Source organism: Prionailurus bengalensis, chromosome A2 (genome assembly GCF_016509475.1).
Source record: "Prionailurus bengalensis isolate Pbe53 chromosome A2, Fcat_Pben_1.1_paternal_pri, whole genome shotgun sequence".
NCBI lineage: Eukaryota > Metazoa > Chordata > Mammalia > Carnivora > Felidae > Prionailurus > Prionailurus bengalensis.
In genome coordinates this window covers 93,720,300-93,744,834 of record NC_057348.1, presented here as the reverse complement: position 1 = coordinate 93,744,834, position 24,535 = coordinate 93,720,300, and the positions used below count along the sequence as shown (strand labels likewise).

General features: G+C 36.2%; 1 protein-coding gene across 6 annotated transcripts in view; it reads right to left on the bottom strand.

The window, feature by feature from the left end:
- CDK14 (cyclin dependent kinase 14) overlaps nt 1-24,535 on the bottom strand; it is a 605,513-nt gene that overhangs the window by 433,758 nt on the left and 147,220 nt on the right. For all 6 annotated transcript variants that reach the window (XM_043588815.1, XM_043588812.1, XM_043588813.1 and 3 more), the window contains 2 exons: nt 16,572-16,817; nt 2,315-2,409 (listed from right to left, as the gene is read on the bottom strand). In XM_043588815.1, the coding sequence (XP_043444750.1) occupies nt 2,315-2,409; nt 16,572-16,802 (326 nt within the window). In that variant the 5' untranslated portion in view covers nt 16,803-16,817. The remainder of the gene's footprint in view (nt 1-2,314; nt 2,410-16,571; nt 16,818-24,535) is intronic.

The window sequence follows — 24,535 nt, the reverse complement described above, 5'->3', positions numbered from 1 at the left end:
AGATCTCTACAAATGCCAGGCAGTTTTACCACAAGACAATGATAGCTGCTCTCAGAGAAGATGCAAAAGATAACGTTTAAAGATCGAGGTAGGGGTGCAGACATTGCTGGGAGAATGGTGAGGAGTCACAACACTTGGCTGGCTATTTAAATTACAGCAGTTCAGGGGACACATCAAACAAACTCAGCTCTCAAGCCTTACTAGATGGCACCTAACTATTGTGCTCTGGCCTAACCCCACCACCTTCAAGCAAGCAAGCACAGACAGCCTGTCATCTCTTAAAGCAGGTGAGTGGTCAATGGCTTTCATCTCCAGCTAGAGGAAATTAAATGCTGCATGTGACCAGCAGCCTTGAAACTGCTTGAGAAATGCTGACGAGATATATTTAGGCCTGCTAGAGTGAAGAGTATTAACTGTCCAGAACTGTCCTTCTCAAAGATTGCAGATACTTAAAAGGCAGTCTTTTCTTTTATTCAAGCATAATAAATGAAGGATTTTTCAACTATCTCCAAGATTTTGACATAAATCTTACAGTTAAACATTTAATAGAGTTATTAACTTACACTTGGATATCAGCTGAGTATATCTTTTTTGGGAAGGCACTTCAAAGTAATTGGTGTGTTTCCTTATAATGAAATAATATGTTTGCTTCTGTTTGATTCATGATTACCACAAGCCAGAGCATATGTGAGAACCATCTGGAATATTCAACAAGGACCAAGACTTTCCAAGGCAGGCCTTATACTGTTGAAGCAGTGTTGTCTAATGGTTAGGAAAAGAATGGCTTCAAACCAGAGAGATGTGAGCCAAAAAAAAAAAAACTTTGCCACTAACCAACTGTACACACTTGGACAAGTAGCTAAAACCCATCACACACCAAGATTCCTAGTCAAATGGAGATGATAATAATAGGAATTATCTTATAGGACATTGTGAGGAATAAGTAAGAGAATGGATATGATATATAATGATATACATTACACAGAATAATTGCTTAATCCAGTGTAGTTATCCTTATATTATAAACATTAAATGTAAGTAATTTTTATAAATTAGAGAAATCAATATTTTTCCTTAAGAAAGAATATAAAGTTTGACATACAACCTCTATTGAAATTTGCTCAACAATACTCAATAATGCTCAAGCACCCTAGTTAAGTCATTGACAGCCCTCTAGACTTGGTTTGGTTTTTTATTCCCCATCATGTTTATTTTTCATTCAAATTTTTTAAAAAGACTTTTTTGCAAATATCTAAAATCCCAAAGTTAATACTACTATTTTTGACTTCTATTATTCCTGCATCCTTACTTACATATCTTCCTTTGTCAGAAGTATTTCTTCATCCTCTTAAAAACCATAAGCAAAGGTAAAAGACTACATCCCAGAAAAGCCAAAGATTAACAAAATGGCCAAAATTTCTAATTATATGTTTAGAATGATCCTTCAGAGAATTTCCTTCTACACGTTTCTATGTAATTAATTAGGTTAAAGTTTCCTATCTTCCATAATAACTTAAAAGGGACAAAAACAGGGATGGTTCAGAAAATTATTTTTCAACATTATTTGGTAATAAGGTTATTAAGGTAAAACAAGGCTTGAATCTCCTACAATTGTTTGAAAAATAGCATTATATTTCTACATGCCACTGAATACAGTAACTCCGTGCTCTTAATCAATAAGAGAGAGGGAGGAGGCCTATCAGAAACACAGAGGGTAAGCTCTTTAAGAATACAAATTTGTGCCTGACCGCAGGATAGCATGGGGGTGGGGGTGGAAGACAAGAACAGGAGGGAAGGGTTGTTTCTCCAAAGTGAAAACTATATGTAGCATGATGCCAAAGTACACAGGTAGGAAAAAAGAAAAAGTTTGTGTTTCTTTTAAATTTAGTGACTTCTGAAAGATGAAGTAAAAGTTCAATCTAAAAAGACGCAAGGATGGCTAATACATTTAGCTTTGTCAAATCAGTACTCTTCTTCATAAGCAAACATTAAATCACCAAGAGAAATTAATCGTATCATTCACCTAGAAATGAATTCTCATTCTAGGGTTTCAGCTCCAATGTCGGGGGGGGTGGGAGGGTAGGACAGAAAAGATAAATTGGACAAGTCTGCAAACTGTTTGCTAGCAGAGAAAACCAATTCTGCTGACTTTTACACTTCCTAAAACAACAACAACAAAAGCTGAGAGGGGAAAATCTATTGTCATTTTAAATGAGAATTAATTAAATTATTTAATATTATTAACTATTAATAATTAGTATTGAGAGAGCAGGTACATTTTAAATGTGAAATATTCAAAAATGAATGAACTTACTTGCTTTTTCCTTTGTAAACTGTAGCATAAGATCCTTCCCCTAGTTTTTCCAGTTTTTCGTATGAGTCAGCTTTTCCAAATTTGGGACTGGTTGGCTAAAAATGGAGCAGAGGGTAAACAAAACAGATTGTATCAAACTAATTAACAATAAATAGGCCAATTTTGCTAAAAATGTACAGATTCTGACTCTGTAAATAACTTTTTTCTAAGAATACTTATTCTAAAAAACAACATAACATCTATTCAGGATACAAAACTCAGAAGATGCAGGTGAACAGAACATAGGGTAGAAAGTTAAATAAGCTATCCACCAAGACAGAACCACTGTTAATATTTTGACATCTCTCCACATTGCTGCAAATGGCAGGATTTCACAGGAGGGCACTTGTTGGGATGAGCACTGGGTGTTGTATGTAAGTGATGAATCACGGGAATCTACCCCCAAAACCAAGAGCACACTGTATACACTGTATATTAGCCAACTTGACAACAAATTATATCAATATATATATACATCAATATATATATATATCAATATATATATATATCTATATATATATCAATATATATATACCAATATATATATATTGATGTATATATGTATATTTTGATACCTCTTCTTCCAGCACTATGTGCTAAAGACTGCTTTATTACATGAAAGTAGGATTACGCTATACATACTGAGTGTAATCTGCTGTTTTTTCCACTCGATATATTATGAGTATTTTCCATGTCATTATATAATCTTCTAAATTAGGGGCTGGCTAATCCAACCTACCACCTGTTTATCTCACAAACTTAGAAAAGTTTCTACTTTTTAATGGGGGGTGGTGGTCAAAAGAAGAATAAAATTTCATAGCATGAGAAGACTACATATGAAAATCAAATTTTAATGTCCACAAAGTTTATTAGAGTGCATTCATGCATGTTCATATACACATAGTCTTATGACTTGCAAGCTATTACAGAGTCGCAGCTGCAACAGAGATGATATAGCCAACAAAACTGAAACTATTTACTCTCTGACCCCTGTTGCAAATCATGACTGTATAATATTCAGCCATTTAAAGGCTCCTCCAAAATCTCTTAGCAATAATGCAAACAGATAATCAAAGACATATCACTCAGATATTACTCATTAACACAAAAGGAACTGTCTTATGTGTTATAAACAAGTCTTTAAGGTTTAGCTGCAGCAAAATAATTGTTCCTCAAGACATGGTACATCCCATCAAGACCATGAAAGTGCTGAGTGAGTAGTCTCACTCTTACTGTCCCCAGCTCCTACCTCAACTTTCACCAGACAGCAAGAAATGGGGAGTGTTGTCCTCCACAGGGCAAGTTATCAGTTATTTTAATATCACTATAAAAACGTAATATCAAAACATATCAGAAAATGATAATTATAAAAGGAATTAAAAGCACCTTAAGGATTATCGAATCTCAGAAATTTGCACAGAGGAGACAGCTGAGAGTGTGGGTATTTGGGCTAGAAAGGCAGAGAGAGTACTGAAGAAGCCATTACCCAGAGACAGGATGGCAATCTCCTCCATCCCCAAGCTATAATCCCTGTCTCTCTCATACAATCACTAGAGATGATTTACAGGAAACAGAAAAAACTGATAGCAATTCTCAAACACAAAAATGAGTATATAATCCAAAATCACAAATCATTTCAGGAAAACCAACACCTTGGAAAAAAAAGGTATAAAATTCAATGGGCAAATAAAGTTAAACCCTGATAATATAGTTGACATTGCAAAGAATAACTCTGAGTAAAAATAACCAGTATCATCAAAGAGATTTCAGAAGCTATCATATCCTTTAAGAAGAAACAATTAGAGATTTATTTAATGAATGAATTAAAATATTCAATGGGCAGTGAATAAAAGAACCAACATACATGACAAGTGATATGCTCTGTGTTTGAACAGAATTCTCCCAGAAATATTTAGGGGGAGGTTACATCTAAATAGAAAATTTATCCAACCAGGATATTTTAACACACAATAATGACTACAAAAATACAATTAAGCAACATTTTCAAAATAAACAGTGAAAATGATTTTGAATCACTAACAATATACTCAAAACAGTCTTCTCAGTGGGATGGAAAAGCTGCAATTTTACCACTTACAGAAAAAAAATCTAGATATAAAATTCTGTATTATCTCAATATAAGATGTAGTTGGAATGATGGGGGAAGTGCAGAAAGGCAAGGAACACTAGGGAAAAAAAGAAGCATCAGCAGGTTGAGATTTCTTGAATTGGACAGACTGCAGATACTGAGTAATGCCAAATGCATATGTTTTGGTATGTTTCTTAACTCTTAAAAGATAATCACAAAAATAACATGAATAAGACATACAAGTCCCAAACAAATTAGGGACAAATGAATGGAAGAACACAATGTAATGAGGAGGAGGAGGAGAGTAAAAAGTGGAATGTTAGAGGAGGGGGATGCTCAAGAACAAAACACGTTAAGTAAAAAGTCATAAAATAAGGTTAAGTCTAAACATATCAATCACATCAACCAATAACCTTGATTACAATAAACATAAATGAACAAATTTCTTCTCCTAATAGAAAATTTTCAGACCAAAAAAACAAAGAAAGTCTAGCAATATGCTCTCCAGAAGAGACAGAATTAAAATAAGTAAACCTGAACATAAAGGAGTAAAGGGAAAATACAGCAAAAAAAAAAAAAAAAGTAATTTTACAAAATAGTGCATTAAAGCAATAATGAAGACAAACAAGATAGAATTCATAAAACAACAAATAGATCAAAGTTGTATACCCCATAAAAATGTATATTAGAATCCACAAAGAAATTTAATAATCATGAAGGAGTATGAGTCAACTAACATAGTTTTGGAACGTATCAAACAGCTGCTAATAGCAATAAAATGAGAAATTGTCAAACTCACAGTGATAATTGGCAACAAACATACATCACTCAGACATCAACAAAGCAAGCAAACAAATGAAGGATTTATAAGCTTGAATATTAGAATTACCACTTTAATCTAATACACATATTAATATATATTCCTTTCAAGCACACATTTTAATTCATAAAAAAATGACCATAGATTAAGCCACAAAGAAAATATCAATATTCAAAACTGCAGGAACATTTTAAGTTACTTTTTCTAAACACAATGCAATAAAATTAGCAATTAAGAACAAAAGGAAACATATATTTTAGGCATGTGGGTTAAAAAGAAAATCAAAATTGAAAATTCATAAATAAATATGTGGCACTTAGGACATGACATTTTAAAGCCCAGGGGATACAGCCAAATCAACACGTACAAGAAAATGTACATATATATGAACATACAAGAAGAAAGGTTGAAAGTAATATGAATTAGACATAATAGGAGAGGATTAATAAAGACAACGGACCACGTATTATTTTTTTCAAGAAACTTGTAAGGTATAAACATGTGTTGAGCTGAATCAAGTAAAACTTAATGGAAAATTACATTCAAAATCGCCTGACTAGTCCTGTGTGGGTTATGTTCTCATGCATTTTTCATCACCGGGAAACAGCTTGCGAATGTCACACTTTACCATCACCCTTCTGAGCCCAAGTTTTAAATAGAAATTTTAAAACCTATATTAAACTTCAGTATAAAATGATCTTCAATGGGGAAAATATTGTGTTCACAGTTCCACTCTAAATTATTTAAAATTAGAATGAAAAGTCTGTGTTTGCTTTTGTGCTCCTTTAAGAATAAATCTAATCTAAGTTAAAGAAAAAAGCAGCAGCAGAATATTACCTCTTTTCTCCTATTAGGAGATAAACTGCTAATGCGTACTTATAGCAAGTACAAGACATAGTCACACAAAACTGGTACAAGAATGGGAAGTCAGTATTTTTCTCTTCCTGAAAAGGCACAAATAATTTTCTAAAAATGATATATTTCATTCTTCATAAACTGTCTTATATATTAGAGCTGGTGTAATTGTTTCAGGATATAGATCACACTAAATGTACTACTTAAAGAAAGTGAATTGAGGAAATTAGAAAAACAAAGAGAATACACTTTCAAAAAAAAAAAAAAAAAAACGAACACCCTCATTTGTCCATAAGAAAAATCAAGTAAAAGAAGATGCTAATGGCACAAAGTAGTCTATTTATTTAATTAAATGGATTTGGATGCATTAACTGCCATGGTGAAAGTATACCCTATTAATACTGTGATGGCAGAAAATTAATATTTGCCACATTGGATGGTAAGACAATCAATGTTATTTTCCCTGTGAAACTGATATGGATACATTGTGGAAATACACTATAATCTAAGATCAATCATGCTAGCTTCATAGCTCCATTCACATGTAATGTCTCTCTAAACATTTCTATCTTCAAAAGAACGGGTCTATGGAATAGGCCATGTCTATGAGATAGTCTGAGCTTTAGTCTTGTAAAGTCAATCCCCTATTTTAAGTAAACAGAACCATTCTGATCTCTAATTAGTATGCATAGAAATAAGGAATCCAACTGCTAAGTCATCAAAGAGGCCAATAATAAAATACTTCCCATCAAATGAGTGAAATTAAGAATAATTCAGAAGGAACGGTCTGATAATTAAAGTTCAGGCCTTTGGTTTGCCTATTTTTTTCTTGCAACTTTTTAAAATCATATTTAAGTAAAGATGCTAGATCAAACCAATATGTAGTTAGTACTAAATATTATCTTTGGCTCTTTGCTGTCAGGTGCATGAGTGGATTAGAAACCATTTTATGGGGCAACTATTCTCTGTTTATCACTTCCCTACTTAGAGTGCAGGCTTGAGATAGCACTTTAGAGAATTGGAAATACAGAGTCCTAATCAGCAATTACCAGCCAATACTAACTTCACAGAGATGTGGAATCTAGTGAAATAATATAAATATATTTTTTTAACAGAATAAAGGTACAGAGACCATCAATTGTCTGGACCAGTGGAGGGGAACATTGGCACAGATAATGAGAAAATGAAGATAATATTCCAGCTGAATGGTGTCTGCCACCCTGCCATGAAGGACATGCTCATGGCCCTTGCTAGCTCTAGTTCATGGTTTGTGTAATTAACAGTGGCAGCTAGTTAATATCAAGTGTTTGCTATGTGCCTGGCTTTGAACTAATCACTTCAAATACATTATCTAACTTTAATTCCTGTAACACCACCCTGAGGTTGGTTCTGTTAGTATCCTCACTTGAACATGAGCAAGTTAAAGACTGGAGAAGTAAAATCATTCATCTAACATCCTGTAGCTAATGGCAGAGCTAGAATTCAAACCAAGTTAATTAGAATCAAGAACCTATTTTCTTTACCACTACTGCACTGGAAGAATCTTCCCATGGAGACCTAACTCTCATGGAAGAGGCATTAAATTCTTCTTGAATTTATCATCTACTGAAACCCCATTCCTAGAAGCAGGGATGTGTTTTTTAACTATATTTTTATAAACCGCATGAGAATACTTCAATGTTCATTCTAATGACACCATGACATGGCTATAACAATGTCTGGAATTTCATACTGAATTCACTGAAAATGATTTTAACCTTCATAAATAACCCCTTGCTTAGCATTACTGATGATGCCCTAAATTGCAGGCAAACCACAATAACAATCATTGCACTACTACTGTATTATACTATAATTTTGACAGTGGATGTGAGGGTAAGGTGGGAAGGATTCAATCAGAACCATGTAGCCTCGTTAAATGAGAATTTCAAGTGAAATATGCCTTTGCTCATTTTTTTTCTGCCTTTGATTTCAGAAAGAGGCTCTATCATCCTGTATTTCTAGCCCTATTACACAGTCACACTAAAGTAATCCACACTTGATGGATAACTTGGTTACAAAATAGATCTAGATGCCACACAGAGAGATAGATCCAAGCACCACAGGTGGTTACAACATGACAGGGGGCTTGGTTCTATCTGGAAATGTTCAAGTCCCCACAAGAAGAAGGCAATGCCAAGATAAGACCCACCCCCGCTCCCCCCAAGGATAAACACCTGAGAACTAAAGTAGGACTCTCATGTTTCTCATGTTTGCACCTTCTTCCCCTCTCTTCAGATTGGGCCTGACTATCATGGGATATAGATTTTTCTAGAGATGGGAGGAGACAAATTTGGAGGACTTGGTGGAATATAAAGAGGACCTTACTCTAAATATGAATTTCTGAAAATATGTTCTCTTTAAGCTTAGCTTATGATAACGCGGCTTAATGAAATCCCTTCTAAATTGGGCTAGCAAGAAAGGCAATGTCCCACAGCACTTCCAATTGCTCTAGCCATTGAGGAGCACAGCTGGGTTGGAGGAGGTGGGAGGAAAAGGGGAAGAAAAGCTTGTCTTGTCAGTGACAGTATTAAATGCTACCCAAGGACTAGACCCAGGAAGAGTAGGCACTCAAGATTAATGTCTGAAATAAATAAAATCTGTCAAATTACCTCTTGAAAGATACCAATTCAATTAAAATCACATTCTTTAGATCCCGCCTGAATTTTAAAGTGCCACTATCTAGACAAATTCAGGAAGTACAGGTGAATGTGATGGTCTCCGTGGTCAAGGTCCTCTTGGCTTCTTGATTTCAATCATGATTCCTAACATAGACAATGACCAGTAATGTCAGTGCAGAGATATATACCCAGTTGGGAAGACGTGGCATTACACAATATATCTACCACAGTATTTCCAAGAGACAGGAATGGTATCCTGTTTTCCTCACTAAAATACAGTCTCAGCACCATGCCACTTCTGTTCACTTTCTCCCTCGTTCTCAACTGTGCCCTTGAGGCCTATTCAAGATAACTAATACTTCAAAAAATAACAATAAAATAAAGATATGGCATTAAACCTGCTGGCTCTTGGGTAAAGGGAGTGTTCCGATGCCTATCAGCCTTTACAAATCTTTATAATAATATCTGTCCTAAAACCCACGCCAGTGGGTGTGAAACAATCAAACCCATACACTATCAGATGGCATATAAAGTGGCAAAACACAAAAATTGTTACTGCCTCCATTTTCTGCCCAATGAAGAAGAATCCAAAGGAAAACAGTCTTTCTGTTTGAGAGAGAGAGGGAGAGAGAGAGAGAGAGAGAGAGAGACAGTATCATAAAATACCCTCTTCCATCGCAATAGGGGAGAGAACAAAAAATAGTAGGTAAAAAGGACTCAGAATAAAACAGAATATTACAGCATCATTCTAAAGAAAAAAAGAAACCATTTCCAGCTTGAGGAGAAAAGAGCAAAGACATTTTTTCCAAGGCATATTGAATGGAGGCAAAAACGCCTATAAAGAAAAGAAGCAAAGCAGTTTCCACACAAAGTAAGTGGCCTGATATATAAGAAAGACTTCCCAGGGTAGAACAGGAAAGGGTAAGCCCAGTAAGAAACTCAGGAAAGAGAATCTAAACGAAGTTAACAATAGGAGAGAATCAGTATAAATTTCTAGTTAAACATAGTAGTTTTAACACAGGTATTAATCTCTCCCCCTCACCAATCTGTACTAAATTGACAGTCAAGTTATAACTCACAAGGGCAAACAGAATGAGTAAGAAGAAGATTGCAGACAAGATAGATACAAACAAAAATTAGGAGACTGGAGGCAAATGGATGGTAGGTCACTGACCAGGACGATGACCAAAGGCATAAACCAATTAAGAACAAACTCAGTTCATACTCCAGAATTCCAGAAACAGTCAAGAATTAGAAGCTGAACTTTAATGAGGGGCCAAAAACAAAGTGCTTAGTTGGAATGAGTTTAAGGAACAGGTCCTTCCCCAGGAACTTGACTTTCTGGATCAGATGTCTGCCCTTCCCTGATCCTCACAGAGGTTTATTCTCTAAAAAGGGTGAACCAGACAGGCTCAGAACTGGGACAGACACCAAGCACAGTGGAAATCAGGATGAAGAGCCATATTGAATGAAAACAAAGCACAAGACAGTCTGTGCAGAACTAGGAGACACTGGGAGACACTTGAACATCTCAGAAAAATAGCAGTTAGGCTTTTGGGGTTTTTTTTGTTTTTTTTTTTTTAATTTTTTTTTTTCAACGTTTATTTATTTTTGGGACAGAGAGAGACAGAGCATGAACGGGGGAGGGGCAGAGAGAGAGGGAGACACAGAATCGGAAACAGGCTCCAGGCTCTGAGCTGTCAGCACAGAGCCCGACGCGGGGCTCGAACTCACGGACCGTGAGATCGTGACCTGGCTGAAGTCGGACGCTTAACCGACTGCGCCACCCAGGCGCCCCAGCAGTTAGGCTTTTGTATCCTAAAAAATAGATCTGTAAATTTACTCAGCCAAGGAAAAAGATGGATTGATCCTGACATGTGATAGCCTTCCTATGAAATGACTAGGTCTTTGCTGCTATTGCCTATGCTGAGCCCTGCCTGTTGACAAGCACTGATGGCACAAAGAACTTCCTATCACCTTGTTTGTATGTTACTCATAATATGAACTCAGCCAACAGTTCTATCCAAAGGCATGATCTAGACTCACCAAAATTAAAAATCTTAACAGGCAAGGCAGAGACCAAACCAAATAAACAGAAACAAAGAACTCAAAGGAAACTGGAGATAATTCAGGAAGTATAGTAAAATAATTCCTCAAAATTTCTCTAAGCTATGTTTAGTATCTTCAAAAACATATGAGGCAACATATTATTCATTGAAAAAGAACAGATTCATTAAAAAATTTTTTTAATGTTTGTTTATTTTTCAGAGAGAAAGAGACAGAGTATGAGAGGGGGAGGGGCAGAGACAGGGGGTGACAGAGAATCCAAAGCAGGCTCCAGGCTCTGAGCTGTCAGCACAGAGCCCAATGCAGGGCTCGAACCCATGAACTGTGAGATGACCAGAGCCAAAGTTGGATGTTTAACTAAGCCACCCAGATGCCGCTGAACAGGTTGATTTTAAAAAGAACATATGAATAAGAAAAAGCTTCTGGAAGTAAATGTCAGCAACAATTAAAAATTTAACTGAAATGTTAAAATTTTTTTAAATATCCATAAAGCAGAGGAAATCAAAAAGAAAATGAATATACAATAAAACAATAGTTTCTGAAATTGAAAGAAATTAATTTCAAAATTGAAAAGATCCCCTAAGTCCCAAGAAAAAGGTACACATCAGGGATGAAAGGAAAGTCTTAGAAGTTTCCATAAAGAAAAAAAGCAGATCACAAAGAATGAATTAGGAATCAGAATAGTCTATGGCTTTAAATAACAATATAGGGACAAAGCAATGTCTTCAAAAGGCTATGAAAAAATTTATTTTCTAAGCTAGAATCCTAAACACAGATTATTAATCAAGTTGCCAAGTATGAATAAAAGCATAGGTGTATGGCAATGACATAAACCAAGAACAAGACATATAACCCAGAGCTTAGGTATTTAACACAAAAATGATGGAAAAGAAACTTCTCAAGAAGATGGTGAAGGGAAGCCTCAGGACAGCAGGCTTGGAGATCAACTAGTCCAGACTGGATTAGAAGGAATGACAACATCAAGGACAATCTCAGGGGGAAGAAAAACTGACAGGTTCCTTGATTCTGACTTGTTTCAGAAGTTTTATAATGTTACCAGATAGTCTGGAACCTCAATTTGTGATTGTAATTATAATAATTCATAGGAGGCAATTATGACTAAGAAAATCTAAAAGTTACGCAAAGAAGGATAGAGTTGTTGAATCACTTTGTTGTACACCTAAAACTAATGTAACATTGTGTGAACAACTGTATGTCAAGAAAAAATAAATTTTAAAAAGTTATTCATGGAACAGCGTGGCTGGGTGGCTCAGTTGGATGAGCATCCCGTTCTTAATTTCAGCTCAGGTCATGATCACATGTATGTGAGTCAGGCTCTGCACTAACAGCACAAAGCCTGCTTGGGACTCTGCCTCTCCCCCTCTTGCTTTCTCTCTCTCTCTCACTCAGAATAAATAAACTTTAAAAAAAAGTTATTCAAGGGTCACCTAGGGTGCTCAGTAGGTTGAGCATCCTACTTTGGCTCAGGTCATGATCTCAGGGTTCATGAATTCAAGCCTCACTCACATCAGACGCACTGCTGTCAGCACAGAGCCCACTTTGGATTCTCTATCCCCCGTTTCTGCCCATCCTCCACTTGCACTCTCTCAAAAATAAACATTAAAAAAAAGTTATTCAAGGAAGGAAATTTAATCATAGTATATCATGTTGTCTTGCTATGAACAGCATTTATAGCATCATAAGATGGCAAATACTACTTATTAAAAGCCAAAAAGTAGAGGAACTATATTTGGGGACAAGACATAGCAGAGAAAATCCTCTCCCAAATCTAGAGGCTTGTTCAGATTCAGGTTTAATTTTGTTGGTGTTTTGTGTTAACTTCCACTAGGACATCATAATGTTTGGCTGTCTCTCTTTTGGTGATGTTAGTAGGTATTGACAATCATTACCTATATATATTAACTTGTCAGGGATTACCAAATTGTGATTCCTAAAGACACGATCCTTTCTTTATTTATTAGTGGGATTATTTCTAAAAGAGAAATTCACCCTCCCGCATCAAAACTAGGTAAATTTGAGGTAAATTTTATATAGGAATCACAGAAAATTAATGCTTAGTCATTTGCTTTTTTACCAGTTTTCAACAATGATTCTTGTTTTTATAAAGATTTCTCTTAGGTTTCATATGTTAATTTATAACATCATATCTCTAATTTTTCCCATTGCTTAGAGTATTTCCATTGATTCCTTTGGACTTTCCAGATATGTCATCAAAAATCTGCAAATAAAGATAATTTCACCTCCTAGGTTGCTTTCATTATCTGTAAACATGTTACTCTGTTCTTTTTTCTTTTTCTTTTTTTCATAGTTTTGTATGGGATTTAACCAATAATTTTTCTATTGGCTAGTTTTAGCAAAATGAACTATTCAGTAGTTTAAGATAGGGGTGTGGCCAAGATACCTTTTCTAGCTTCCTAGAATAAAGTTCTTTCATCTTTTTCATGAAGTTAAAAAAATTAAGAAAATCTAGCACACACTCTTCCTCCATCTGTTTTGCCCCAACACTGGATCATCCATTTCCTCTGTCCCTGTTGAAGGTGACCTGCACAGAAGTCTACTTCAACACTTCTATTCAGTACAGGGATCTGTCCTGGAAAGGTGCTTCAATTTGGCTTTCTAGAGAAGTCACAAAAAGGCCAGCAGACCACTCTAATATCAGTAGACCACCATGGTCTCCTTGCGCTTATCTACTCACAGAAGCAATCCAAGTCCCTCCCAGTTGCTGCTATCACTGTCCTAAGAATGACCCAACAAGCTGCAGTGTGTACCTGATCATAACGGTAATGGGGGCTTTCTCTGACACAGCCTTCCCTGAGCTTCCAATCTCACACTTTCTGATGCCACGCAGTTCTGAAAACTATTAATGTGTTCCCCTCACTCCTATTTTGAGGTTCATGAGTTACATTTTCACCTGTATTTGTTGTCATTATCCACTGGTTTTGGTTTTACTCTACTCGTTGTTCCAATCACAAGAGGAGTTCAAAATCTATTCCACTGCAATACTCCCAGACTCCTCTATTTGATCTTTTAAGCTATGTTCAAGCATTACTTTAATAAAGATAAAATTTAGCTTTAGAGAGAAAGAGATACCAGAAGCATTAAGCAAGACTCAACTTTCCTTAATAAGAATTGAAATTAATTCCTTATTAAATATTAAAAATATTGAAATTCCATTGTTATCATTCATAGTGCAACAGACACAATGACTTTTAAAACCACATGACCCCTAGTAGCAACAAGCATACCCAGCACCCACATCTTGGTTTCTAACTACCACTTTCCAACAAAAGGAACTGAGATTCTTTGGAGAATGGCTAGTTTTAGGTCTGGGGCTGGGAAAATACAATATAAGTCAAAAGTGTCTTGTAGGATCAGAAAGTAAGGAAGTATTCAAAAAACAGAGGGATGAAGACATCGTTCCCAATGACTAAAGTAGGAAGAATCTGAGCAACAAAAGAAGTAACTTACCAGTAGATTATAACTAGTATTACAGATAAAATACAGGACAACTAGTTAAATTTAAATTTCAGGTAAACAGGAAATAATTTTTTAGTATAAATATGTCACATTGCAATATCTAAAAATGCCAGTTTCTATACACCATTTAAAGGCTGACATATAACAATACTTTTTAATGCTTATTTATATATTTTGAAAGAGAACACACATGAGCGGGGGAGAAACAGAGAGAGAGGGGGAGGGAGAGAATCTCAAGCAGGCTCCATGTTGAGAGTGCGGAGCCTGACACAGGACTCAATCTCACAGATCATGAGATCACAACCAGAGCCGAAACCAAGAGTCGGATGTTTAACTGACTGAGCCACCCAGGTGCCCTGACGTGTAATAGTATGAAGATAACTATAGAGTAAAACGCATATAATTCTCTTTCCATAACATAGGCTTAATCATTCTCAACAACTTCTTTCATTTCTTCTAAATGCCACTAAAAGTTCTCCCAGGAGTTAGGGATATATCTATGACCTAGATAGATGTTACCTTGCACTCACAGGCCAGTTTGGGGAAAAAAAAACAAACAAACAGATAATCAGTGATCCTAACAAATGCTGCATTGATAGTATTTATTTCAGCTTCATTAACACAAAATGTGACAAGATTTGTGCAGTGTCACACAAGTGTCAATACTTTCCTAGCAGTTGACATTTCTGGCTATGTTTTACCCTCATCAAATTTAATATTTAATATTTGTGAAATGGCATGTTTCTTAGCAAGATGATAGAATCAAAATTCTCTTAGCATTCTCCTCTTAGCTTTTAAACTGTTAGAACATCACTCAAAGGTTCTTAACTGTAAGTTAAATTCGAAAATTAATTTTCAAAATTTTTTGATATTTATTTATTTGGAGAGGGAGGGAGGGAGGGAGCACAAGCAGAGGAGGGGCAGAGAGAGAGGAAAAGAGAGAATCCCAAGTGGGCTCTGCACTGCCAGCACAGAGCCTGACATGGGTCTCGAACTCACAAACTGAGATCATAACCTGAGACGAAACCAAGAATAGGATGCTTAGTCAACTAAGTCACCCATGCACACCTGAAAACTACTTAATTTTAGAAGATCATAAGGTTTTTTAGAAGGTTAAACACAGGCCAGTTTTGGGAATATAAGTTTCAGTAAATATTTTACAGTCAAAAAGCAGCATTCACCTCAAAACATTATACCTCCTTAAGTCTAAAGGCAGGACTTGCCTTAATACAGTGTGAGTTTAGAAAATTTCAATATGATGAATAGGATTTCTCTTTTTTTTTTTTTTTTAATTTTTTTTTTCAACGTTTATTTATTTTTGGGACAGAGACAGAGCATGAACGGGGGAGGGGCAGAGACAGAGGGAGACACAGAATCGGAAACAGGCTCCAGGCTCTGAGCCATCAGCCCAGAGCCCGACGCGGGGCTCGAACCCACAGACCGCGAGATCGTGACCTGGCTGAAGTCGGACGCTTAACCGACTGCGCCACCCAGGCGCCCCAATAGGATTTCTCTTTAAGAAGATCAATTTTAGGGTGTTGGGGGGCCCAGTTGGTTAAATGCCCGACTCCTGATTTAGGCTCAGGTTGTGTGATCTCACAGTTTGTAAGACAGAGCCCCACATCGGGCTCTGTGCTGACAGAGTGAAGCCTGCTTGGGATTCACTCTCCCTCTCTCTCTTCCCTTCCCTCTGCTAGTGCCCTCTCTCTTTGTGTCTCTCAAAATAAACATTTTTTTTAAAAGATCAATTTCAACATCTACCTCTTAAATTTTAAAATATTTGCACTGAAAACAAACTCGTATAAGACAAGTGAACAAAATTTAACACGAATTCTGAAGTGACATTCTTTGTCATTTGTGAATTTGCCAAACTTAAATCTATCTTTACTGCCCACAAAAACAGGGAAGTTCAATATCCTTTGCAAGGGTTTGAAATAGCAAAGGATCTTTAATTACAAATTCCTCTACCTGGAAACAACTAGGAAAAAAAAAAAAAGAATTTTCCAAAAATAAGTTGAATCATCTGTCATTTGCCTGCTGGGTCCTTATGAATAAAGAGTCTGTATATAGATTGCGTGCTCTCTCTCTCTCCCCCCAAACATTAAACCGCCCTGTGAGAGAATGCATAATCATGCACTGATAAAGCCTCTTGCCCTCTTCCAGCACAGCAAGGTACAACTCTAAGAGGGATACTGCGGTTTCCCTGCTGATAAAGAAGACTGTACTTACCGAGCTGGGGCTGGAGTGCCGCCTAACTTTTGGTGACTCTTTGCCAGTGGAGGAGGACTTGAAGTTAATGCAAGCATTGTTCTCGGAATGTACCCTCTTTACTTGATTAGCTGGTTTCTCAAATGGGTCAAAAGTGCTCTGTGTCCTCTGAACCCTGACTTTTTTATCCTCAGGAATTGTGTCCAGGGGTTTGATCACTGAGTCCATTCCCTGGCAGTTCCGTGTAGACATCTTTGTGACACATATCTAGGAAAGAAGAAAAACAAATTCAGAACTCTCCACTGAAATTTTAATATCACTAAACACGCAATTTATTATTCTAGAAAGCATGCCAATTTCCATTTCAGGAAATACCCAGAAAGGCCACATTCTAAAAACTATACCAGCTTAAATCCCAATATGAAAAATTCTTCATAATCATTATGCTTATATTCATTTAGGGAAGACACTAAAAACGCTATCCATAAAATGAGAAGCTTAAGGTTCAGACTACTAGTGACCTAAGAAGGTTCTTGAACCCCATCACATGTTTTACCATCTGCCTGCAAGTGGGATTACTCTGAATCATTAGGAAGTTGGACAACTTGCCTTAATAATAATTGTTTTTTAAAAAAATCAGTTGAGCGAAATTAGATGGGCATTTTAACTGATGGGTCATCATAGAAGCAGCTAACACAGCTAGTGAAAAAGGTCATCATGTTTTTCAAAAGTACATCTGTCCCCATCCTAAATTCATCTCTAAACTGGAATCTAAAACTTGAGCATATAAAAGAACTAATGGTTAGAGATGTTGAAAAATTGAAAACAGTGTTTTTTTTTCTAATACCAAAACTAATGGATGCAAAGAAATAATACTGTAAAAGAGAAACACGGAATAACTTTCATTTCAAAATCCACAAGACCCCTACTTGCTTCCCAACTTCCCTCACTCGCTTCCTACCCTGCCTGCCCTACTCTCTCAATTTATTTTAGTTTCTCTAACTTTTGCCCCATTGTTTTCCACTTCATGTTCTAAACCTTTTGTTCTTCCTGTACTCTGAAGACTTTGTTGTTCTTATTAAATAACTTTATGGCTTCTGGCTTGTTTGTGAAGCTAGGTAAACTCTCTCGTTCTCTCTAGAGAAAAGGCAACTCTGAAACTGCTTTTAAAGGGTTTTTTTTTTTTTCTTGCTGTGAAAAGTCTCCATGTCTTTATTTTAAAAATCGGGAAAACAGAAGACATTTAAGAAAACCCTGGACAGTTAAAAAGAAAAATACAAAGTATTTGAGTGTTATATATAGGATGATTCCATATGAGGAGCGCATGTGTCTAGTGTGTGAATAGATACAGATAGATACAGATACAGATATATATGAAGACACACAAGTACAGATCTAGATACAAATATATGTATATGTATGTATGAGCACAGTAAAGGGTACAGAAGAAAACACCAAAACTGTTAACATAAGATACCTCTAGACATATGGAACTAAATTGGTAAAGGGTAAGATTATTAATTATTTATAGACCCTGTATTGTTTGAATTGCATAATAAACATATCTGGCAATGTAATCTTTGAAAACTGCTAAAGTAGGAAGGTATGTTTAACTAAATTATGCCCTTTCTTAAAATTTTTTAAACAAACAAAAAAAAGTTTAATTAAATCTTAAGCATCAGCTCTATCCTACAAGTATATCTCAACTGCAAAGCACAGGTTGAATTTTAATTAAGTCAAATGAGGAGGATATCATCACAAAACTGTTGAAGATGTCTTAGAAAGACTTATGACAGATTTAGTGATAATTCTGACAAAATGTGTGCAGGATCTATATACAGAACTTACAAAACATGGCTGACAGGAGTAAAGAAAAAAGGAAAAGAAACCAATTCATGGGTGTTTCAACTGACTGTGACACTTTCAGGAAGAAGCTAATCTCTGTTTCAGCCATAAAATATTACCAGTTTCTTACTTAACTTAAACGGAGATTTACATATGCATATATAAAGCAAATGAGGTAAGGAATGTATATAAAATGATAATATAAAAAGATGTACATGTGGACTGAATTGATACACGGATAACAGGAAAATGGTGACTATATTTGGACTCCACCTCTATCCTTGAAGATAGCACCAGGAAGCAGAGTGCCACAGAAACATCTCCTACTTTTGCAAAAGGAGACTACAGAGCTCACCGTGCATTCCATTTAACCTGATATTCTACTTTTTATTCAAGGTCCTTGAACTATCTTAGTAAAATACATTTTATCACATAGAATATTAGCTTTTCTCTATATAGGAAAATATGTGAAAAGCTTTTTCTAGATATAGGGGGAAACTTTATGCTGGAAAAATTGGTAACACATGGAGACCAACACAGCCACAGCAACAGATATTAGCAAAGGCTAAATGACAAATGTCACTTCATCATGTCAGCAGAAGAAAGAAGAGTTCTAAGGGCACCATCAAAGTTGAAAGAATAAACTTAATTCTTAACAAGTTCATGAAACTGCATAAACTCATATAAACCTGTCATTTGCTGCTCTTTGTGCTACCAGTTCTCACAAAGCTAAGACTCACAAGATTACTTGTGAAGTTTAGGAGACAGAGGGACTCCAACTGGAAATTTCGATAAATTCTCTGAGTCTATACAATTTAAATAAGAGAAATTGTTAGAGAATCTACTGCAGGTAAGGTCTTATCTCCTTCCTCATATTTTATATCAAGGGCCCTACATTTATTTATATGTTCAGTCAGGTAGCCTCTCATTTTAGAGATCTAACTATAGCATGCATACTTGATAATTGTAAACATCAGTGTGACCTGTGCCCCTAGGAAAACCAGCCTCTCTAAAGTATTCTACCATTAAAACAAAAGAGTGGCAGCCTTTTCATGATTTTTAAGATGAAAAAGTATTCCTTTTTTAAGTTTATTTATCTTGAAAGAAAGAGAGAGAGAGAGAGAGAGAGAGAGAGAGAGAGAGAGGCAAGTGGGAAAGGGGTAGAGAAAGAGGGAGAGAGAATCCCAAGCAGTCTCCATGCTGTCAGAGCCTGACATGGGACTTGATCTCAATAACCCAGAGATCACTTTCTGAGTCACAATCTCTGAGCCACCCACATGCCCCAAGGAAAAAGTTATTTCAACAACATTTTCTGAACTGAAATATTTCCCACATTCTTAAGCACTTCACATTTATCATTTTTGTCATCTACTAACAAACAACAAAATACAAGTAGAAACTATCATTAACATAAAATAAACTACTTGGAAATAGTATACTTATGTGGAAACATGCCTATGGTTGTGATCTTATTCACTACATTCATCATATAATTTCTTGCTAGTTAGGTTGTAGTTCATATGATAATTTTAAATATTTCAGTATCCCATCATGGTTTGCAGAGTACCATATTTTCCAGGTATCCCATCAGCAGAACACACTTGAGGCTCACTATCTTCTTATCCAGTTCCATGCAGGCAAGAATGTTGTCTACATTACTGCACCCTTTTCCTACAGTGCCTCACCTGGTGCCTGGCCCACAAGAAAGCTCAATAAGGTTCTGTCTAATTATCATCAGATCTAAGAAAGTTCAGTCAAAGAAATAGTCTGGCTCTGTTGCTAAAAGTACTGAATCTCTGAAACATTTATTATTTAAAAGCTATTGTCAGAAAGACAGTAGTCCTGACAGGAAAAATAATAAACATACATGTATATGCATAAAATGTATTAACAAAAGATTTTTTTAACTACAAGCTCATTGTGATAGAATTTTAAAATGACACTTAATGTCCCTCACCTTTGGAAGGCAGCTATGCTCATGACTATACCCTAAATGCAATGTCTCTCACCTTTGAATAATCCCCTCCCTTTTGAGTGTGAATATGATGAGATCACTCCCATGATTATATTGTGTGATATGGCAAACGAGAGATTATCCTGAGTGGGCCTGACCTAGTGAGGCAAGCTCTTTAAAAGCAGAGAGTTTTTGGGGCGCCCGGGTGGCTCAGTCGGTTGAGTGTCCGGCTTCGGCTCAGGTCATGATCTCACAGTCTGTGAGTTCGAGCGCCGCGTCGGGCTCTGGGCTGACAGCTCAGAGCCTGGAGCCTGCTTCTGATTCTGTGTCTCCCTCTCTCTCTGCCCCTCCCCTGCTCATGCTCTGCCTTTCTCTGTCTCAAAAATAAATAAAAACATTAAAAAAAATTTTTTTAAAAGCAGAGAGTTTTCTCCAGCTAGTCGCCGAAGAAAAAGAGAGATGTGATGTGGGCATCCTGGAAGAAAGCAAACATTTCATGCCATGAACTGAAATGGAGACCACACGGCACAGCACTGTGAGCAGCCTCTAAGAGCTGAGAGTGCTCGCTGGCTAACAACTAGCAGGAAAATGGGGACTGTGCTCCTGTTATAACCACAAGAAAATTATTTCTGCCAACAACAGTGATTGAGAGGATCGTGAGCCCCAGGTAAGAACTACAACCATGCCCAACATTTTGATTTCGAGTGAGCCCAAGGGCAGAAAAACCAGCCGTGTTGCTCCTGGACTACAGAAACTGAGCTAAGAAGGTAGTAAGTTTGTGGTGATATGTTACACAGCAATAGAAAACTAATATGCTTACTTTACTGAAATTGTTTAAAGTACTTTGATATTTGAGCAGAATGTTCTTAGGAACATGTCGCAGATACCATTTCCTGAATTTGATATACTGTATCAGATTCAGGAGAAAATAAGTGATGATTCTTATGACTACTGTCAGTAAATGACCATATATCACGAGTTTTCTGCAGGATGTAACTCCATCAGCATTATAACATCCACAAACAAGTTCTCTACATAATTAAGTTTATACACAATTAATCTTGGTCTCCATTTTGCCTGGGGTTTATGTGAATAACATCATTATCAGCACCTGCTTTGTACATGTATCTTCATCCAGGAAAGTAATCTATACTTGAATTTTCCACATAGGGCAGAGTGACCGCTCTGGAAAAGTTTCAAGTTTCCAACATTTGGGACAAACAACTTAAACGTGATCTAGCTAGCTCTGTTAACCACAAGCAGAAAAGAAAGTAGGATCCAGATCCTTCATAAAGATATAGGGAACCATCCTTGTTGACCTCATGAGCTTGTCAGGCGGCTCACCCTGCAGACCCCCAAAAGAGGAAAGGGCTAGGTCTAGAGAAAGATGCGGGCAAGATGAACTAAGAATAGTACTCATTTCCCCTAGAAAGCTGCAATTTCTGGCAGCTCATTGAATAAAATTATTGAAGAACCCAGGTTATGTGAAGAGAAGAGTACTAGCAATGAAAGAACATTCTAGAAGTCAGATTATACACAGGTGCTACTGTGCAAGTCTTCATCTGATTCCTTCTACAGCCTCTCAGCAATCTAAATAAACATTCCTCCTACCAAATAGAATCACTTTGTTCCCTCAACAAAATGCTTATGGTCAGTGCAGTAGAAAGTCTTGATGATACACAAAATCTGACACTATAACAAAAATCAAGGACAGAAGCATGATAGGTCAAATTGGGAAGAATCAATGGGAACCGTTCCATAACCTCAAAAAGGCAGAGTTTTCCAACGACAAAACAGTAGCTCTTTGAAGCCTTACTAACTTTCATGTGTACCCCTAGTGTCCAGATTTTGGTCTATGTTCCAATTCTTCACTATGAAAAAAGAGGAATCCTTGAAAAGTAACCTGACTCTAGTTCACAGGGTAGGAAACACAAAACAGCTGTGAAATATCCAGCTGTTACCAGAAAACTAGGATCCTTTTAGAAATGTCATGGGCAATGCTAGAAGGGACAAAGGAGTGTGCCTATAGGGATTCCTAATAGCCAAATGGTGGTTATGTATTTGCTCAGCACCAGAAAAATAAAATTATGGTTAAGTGGAACAAGCTGAGTTATTGGAAGACCATAAGTTCAATATGATTTCAAAAGAGGGAAGCTAATATAAAGGGCAAAGGGAAGTTATAAAATAAAAGAAGCATGAATATAATAGGATATGGTTGGTTTTAATACATGGAACTGCATTAAGGAGTAAGGCAACTGGTGCTAGAAAAAGTAGGAACTGTACCCCAAAAACAGGAATGATTGGCCAGGGTCTGTAGAACCCTAGGCAGCACAAGTGTAGAAAGAGCAGCAACACAGCATGCTCTAATAACAGACCAAAGAGTATGTGATGTTGCCTAAGCAATGTTTTACAAAGAATATGTCTAGTGGAGAGGCACCAGACTACAAAGAAAACTTATGTGAAACCGAAGTGGGAGGCATTTTTTGGAAATGAGTTAAATTGTAATAACTAAGTGAAATTTAACCCTTCAAATGAAGACTCAACTGACTGCTAACCAGTGACTCAGATCTGAATCACTATGGAAAAAGCAACCAAGACCCCAATGTTGTTACTCAGATCCTATAACCTCTGCTATCTAAGAAGGCTCTGTTTTATTTGTGGATCTGTAAAGAGTACACCACCCCAAGAAGAGTCAAAAAATAGTACTGAAACCCCTTGGAAATAATTTAAATAAGTGGATCTATAACCCTATAGAAGGTATAGAGAAGGTATAAAAAGACACACAGAAATAATAAAATTAATTAAACCCACAATGTTGGTGTTTTAAATAGGATGAGTACAAGTAGAGTAATATAATTTGCAATAATCATATTTGTGCTTGTTTTCTTTATTTAAGGTATCTGAATTATGTTAAAATAATCAGTCACAGTAAATTAGTGTTTGAAATTAAGGGAATTTAATTAAGTCAGTAATCCATGCTTAACTGTACTGAGACAAATTGGTTTTCAAAATTGCATTTATCAGCTATACGTTTTTTAAGAACATAGGCACTTGTCTAAGTACGAAGGCCATAGGATGTTCCAGGCACAGAAGACCCTTGGACATTCTGTAACCATCAGCTTTCACTGTCCTTACACATACTTTGTTAGTGCCCTCCACATAGGGCACACCAAATCATAGAATTCCTCCCACACCAAGCCATGTTCCCACTATATTATTGTTCAAGATTCCTTTTTCGCATGTGGCTGTCAAGTGTTCCCAGCACCACTTATTAAACAGACTTTTTCCCATTGTATATTCCTGCCTCCATTGTCATAGATTAACTGACCATATAAATGGGCATTTATTTCTGGGCTATTACATTTTATTGATCTATATATCTGGTTTTGTGCCAGTACTGTACTGTTTTAATTACTATAGCTTTGTAGTATAGCTTGAAATCTAGGAGTGTGAAACCTCCAGCTTTGTTTTTCTTTCTCAAAATGGTTTTGGTTATTTTGGGTCATATATGGTTCCATACAAATTTTAGTATTATTTATTCTAGTACTATGAAAAGTGCCATTGACATTTTGATAGAGATTTTTCTGAACCTGTAGATTGCTTTGAGTAGTATAGACATTTTAACAACATTAATACTTCCAATCCATGAGCACTGTATATCTTTCCATTTATTTGCATCATCTTCAATTTCTTTCATCAACGTCTTTACTGTTTTTAGAGTATTAGGTCTTTCCCTTCCTTGGTTAAGCTTATTCCTAGTTATTTTATTGGGGTTTTTTTGATACAAATGTAAATGGGACTGTTTTCTTAAATTCTCTTTCTGATAGTTATTAGTGTATACAAACACAACACGTTTCTGTATACTGATTTTGTATCCTGAAAATTTACTAAATTCATTTATCAGTTCTAATAGATTTTTGGTGGAAGGTTTAGGATTTTCTATATATAGTATCACATCATCTCTAAATAGTTACAGTTTTACTTCTTATTTTCCAACTTGGATGCCTTTTATTTCTTTTTCTTGCCTAATTGTTATGGCCAGGACTTCCAATACTGTTAAATAAAAGTGGCAAGAGTAGGCATCCTTGTTTTGTTTCTTCTTTTTTTTTTAATTCATGCTAGTTAAAATACAGTGTAGTCTTGGCTTCAGGAATAGAACCTAGTGATTTATCTCTTACATATGACA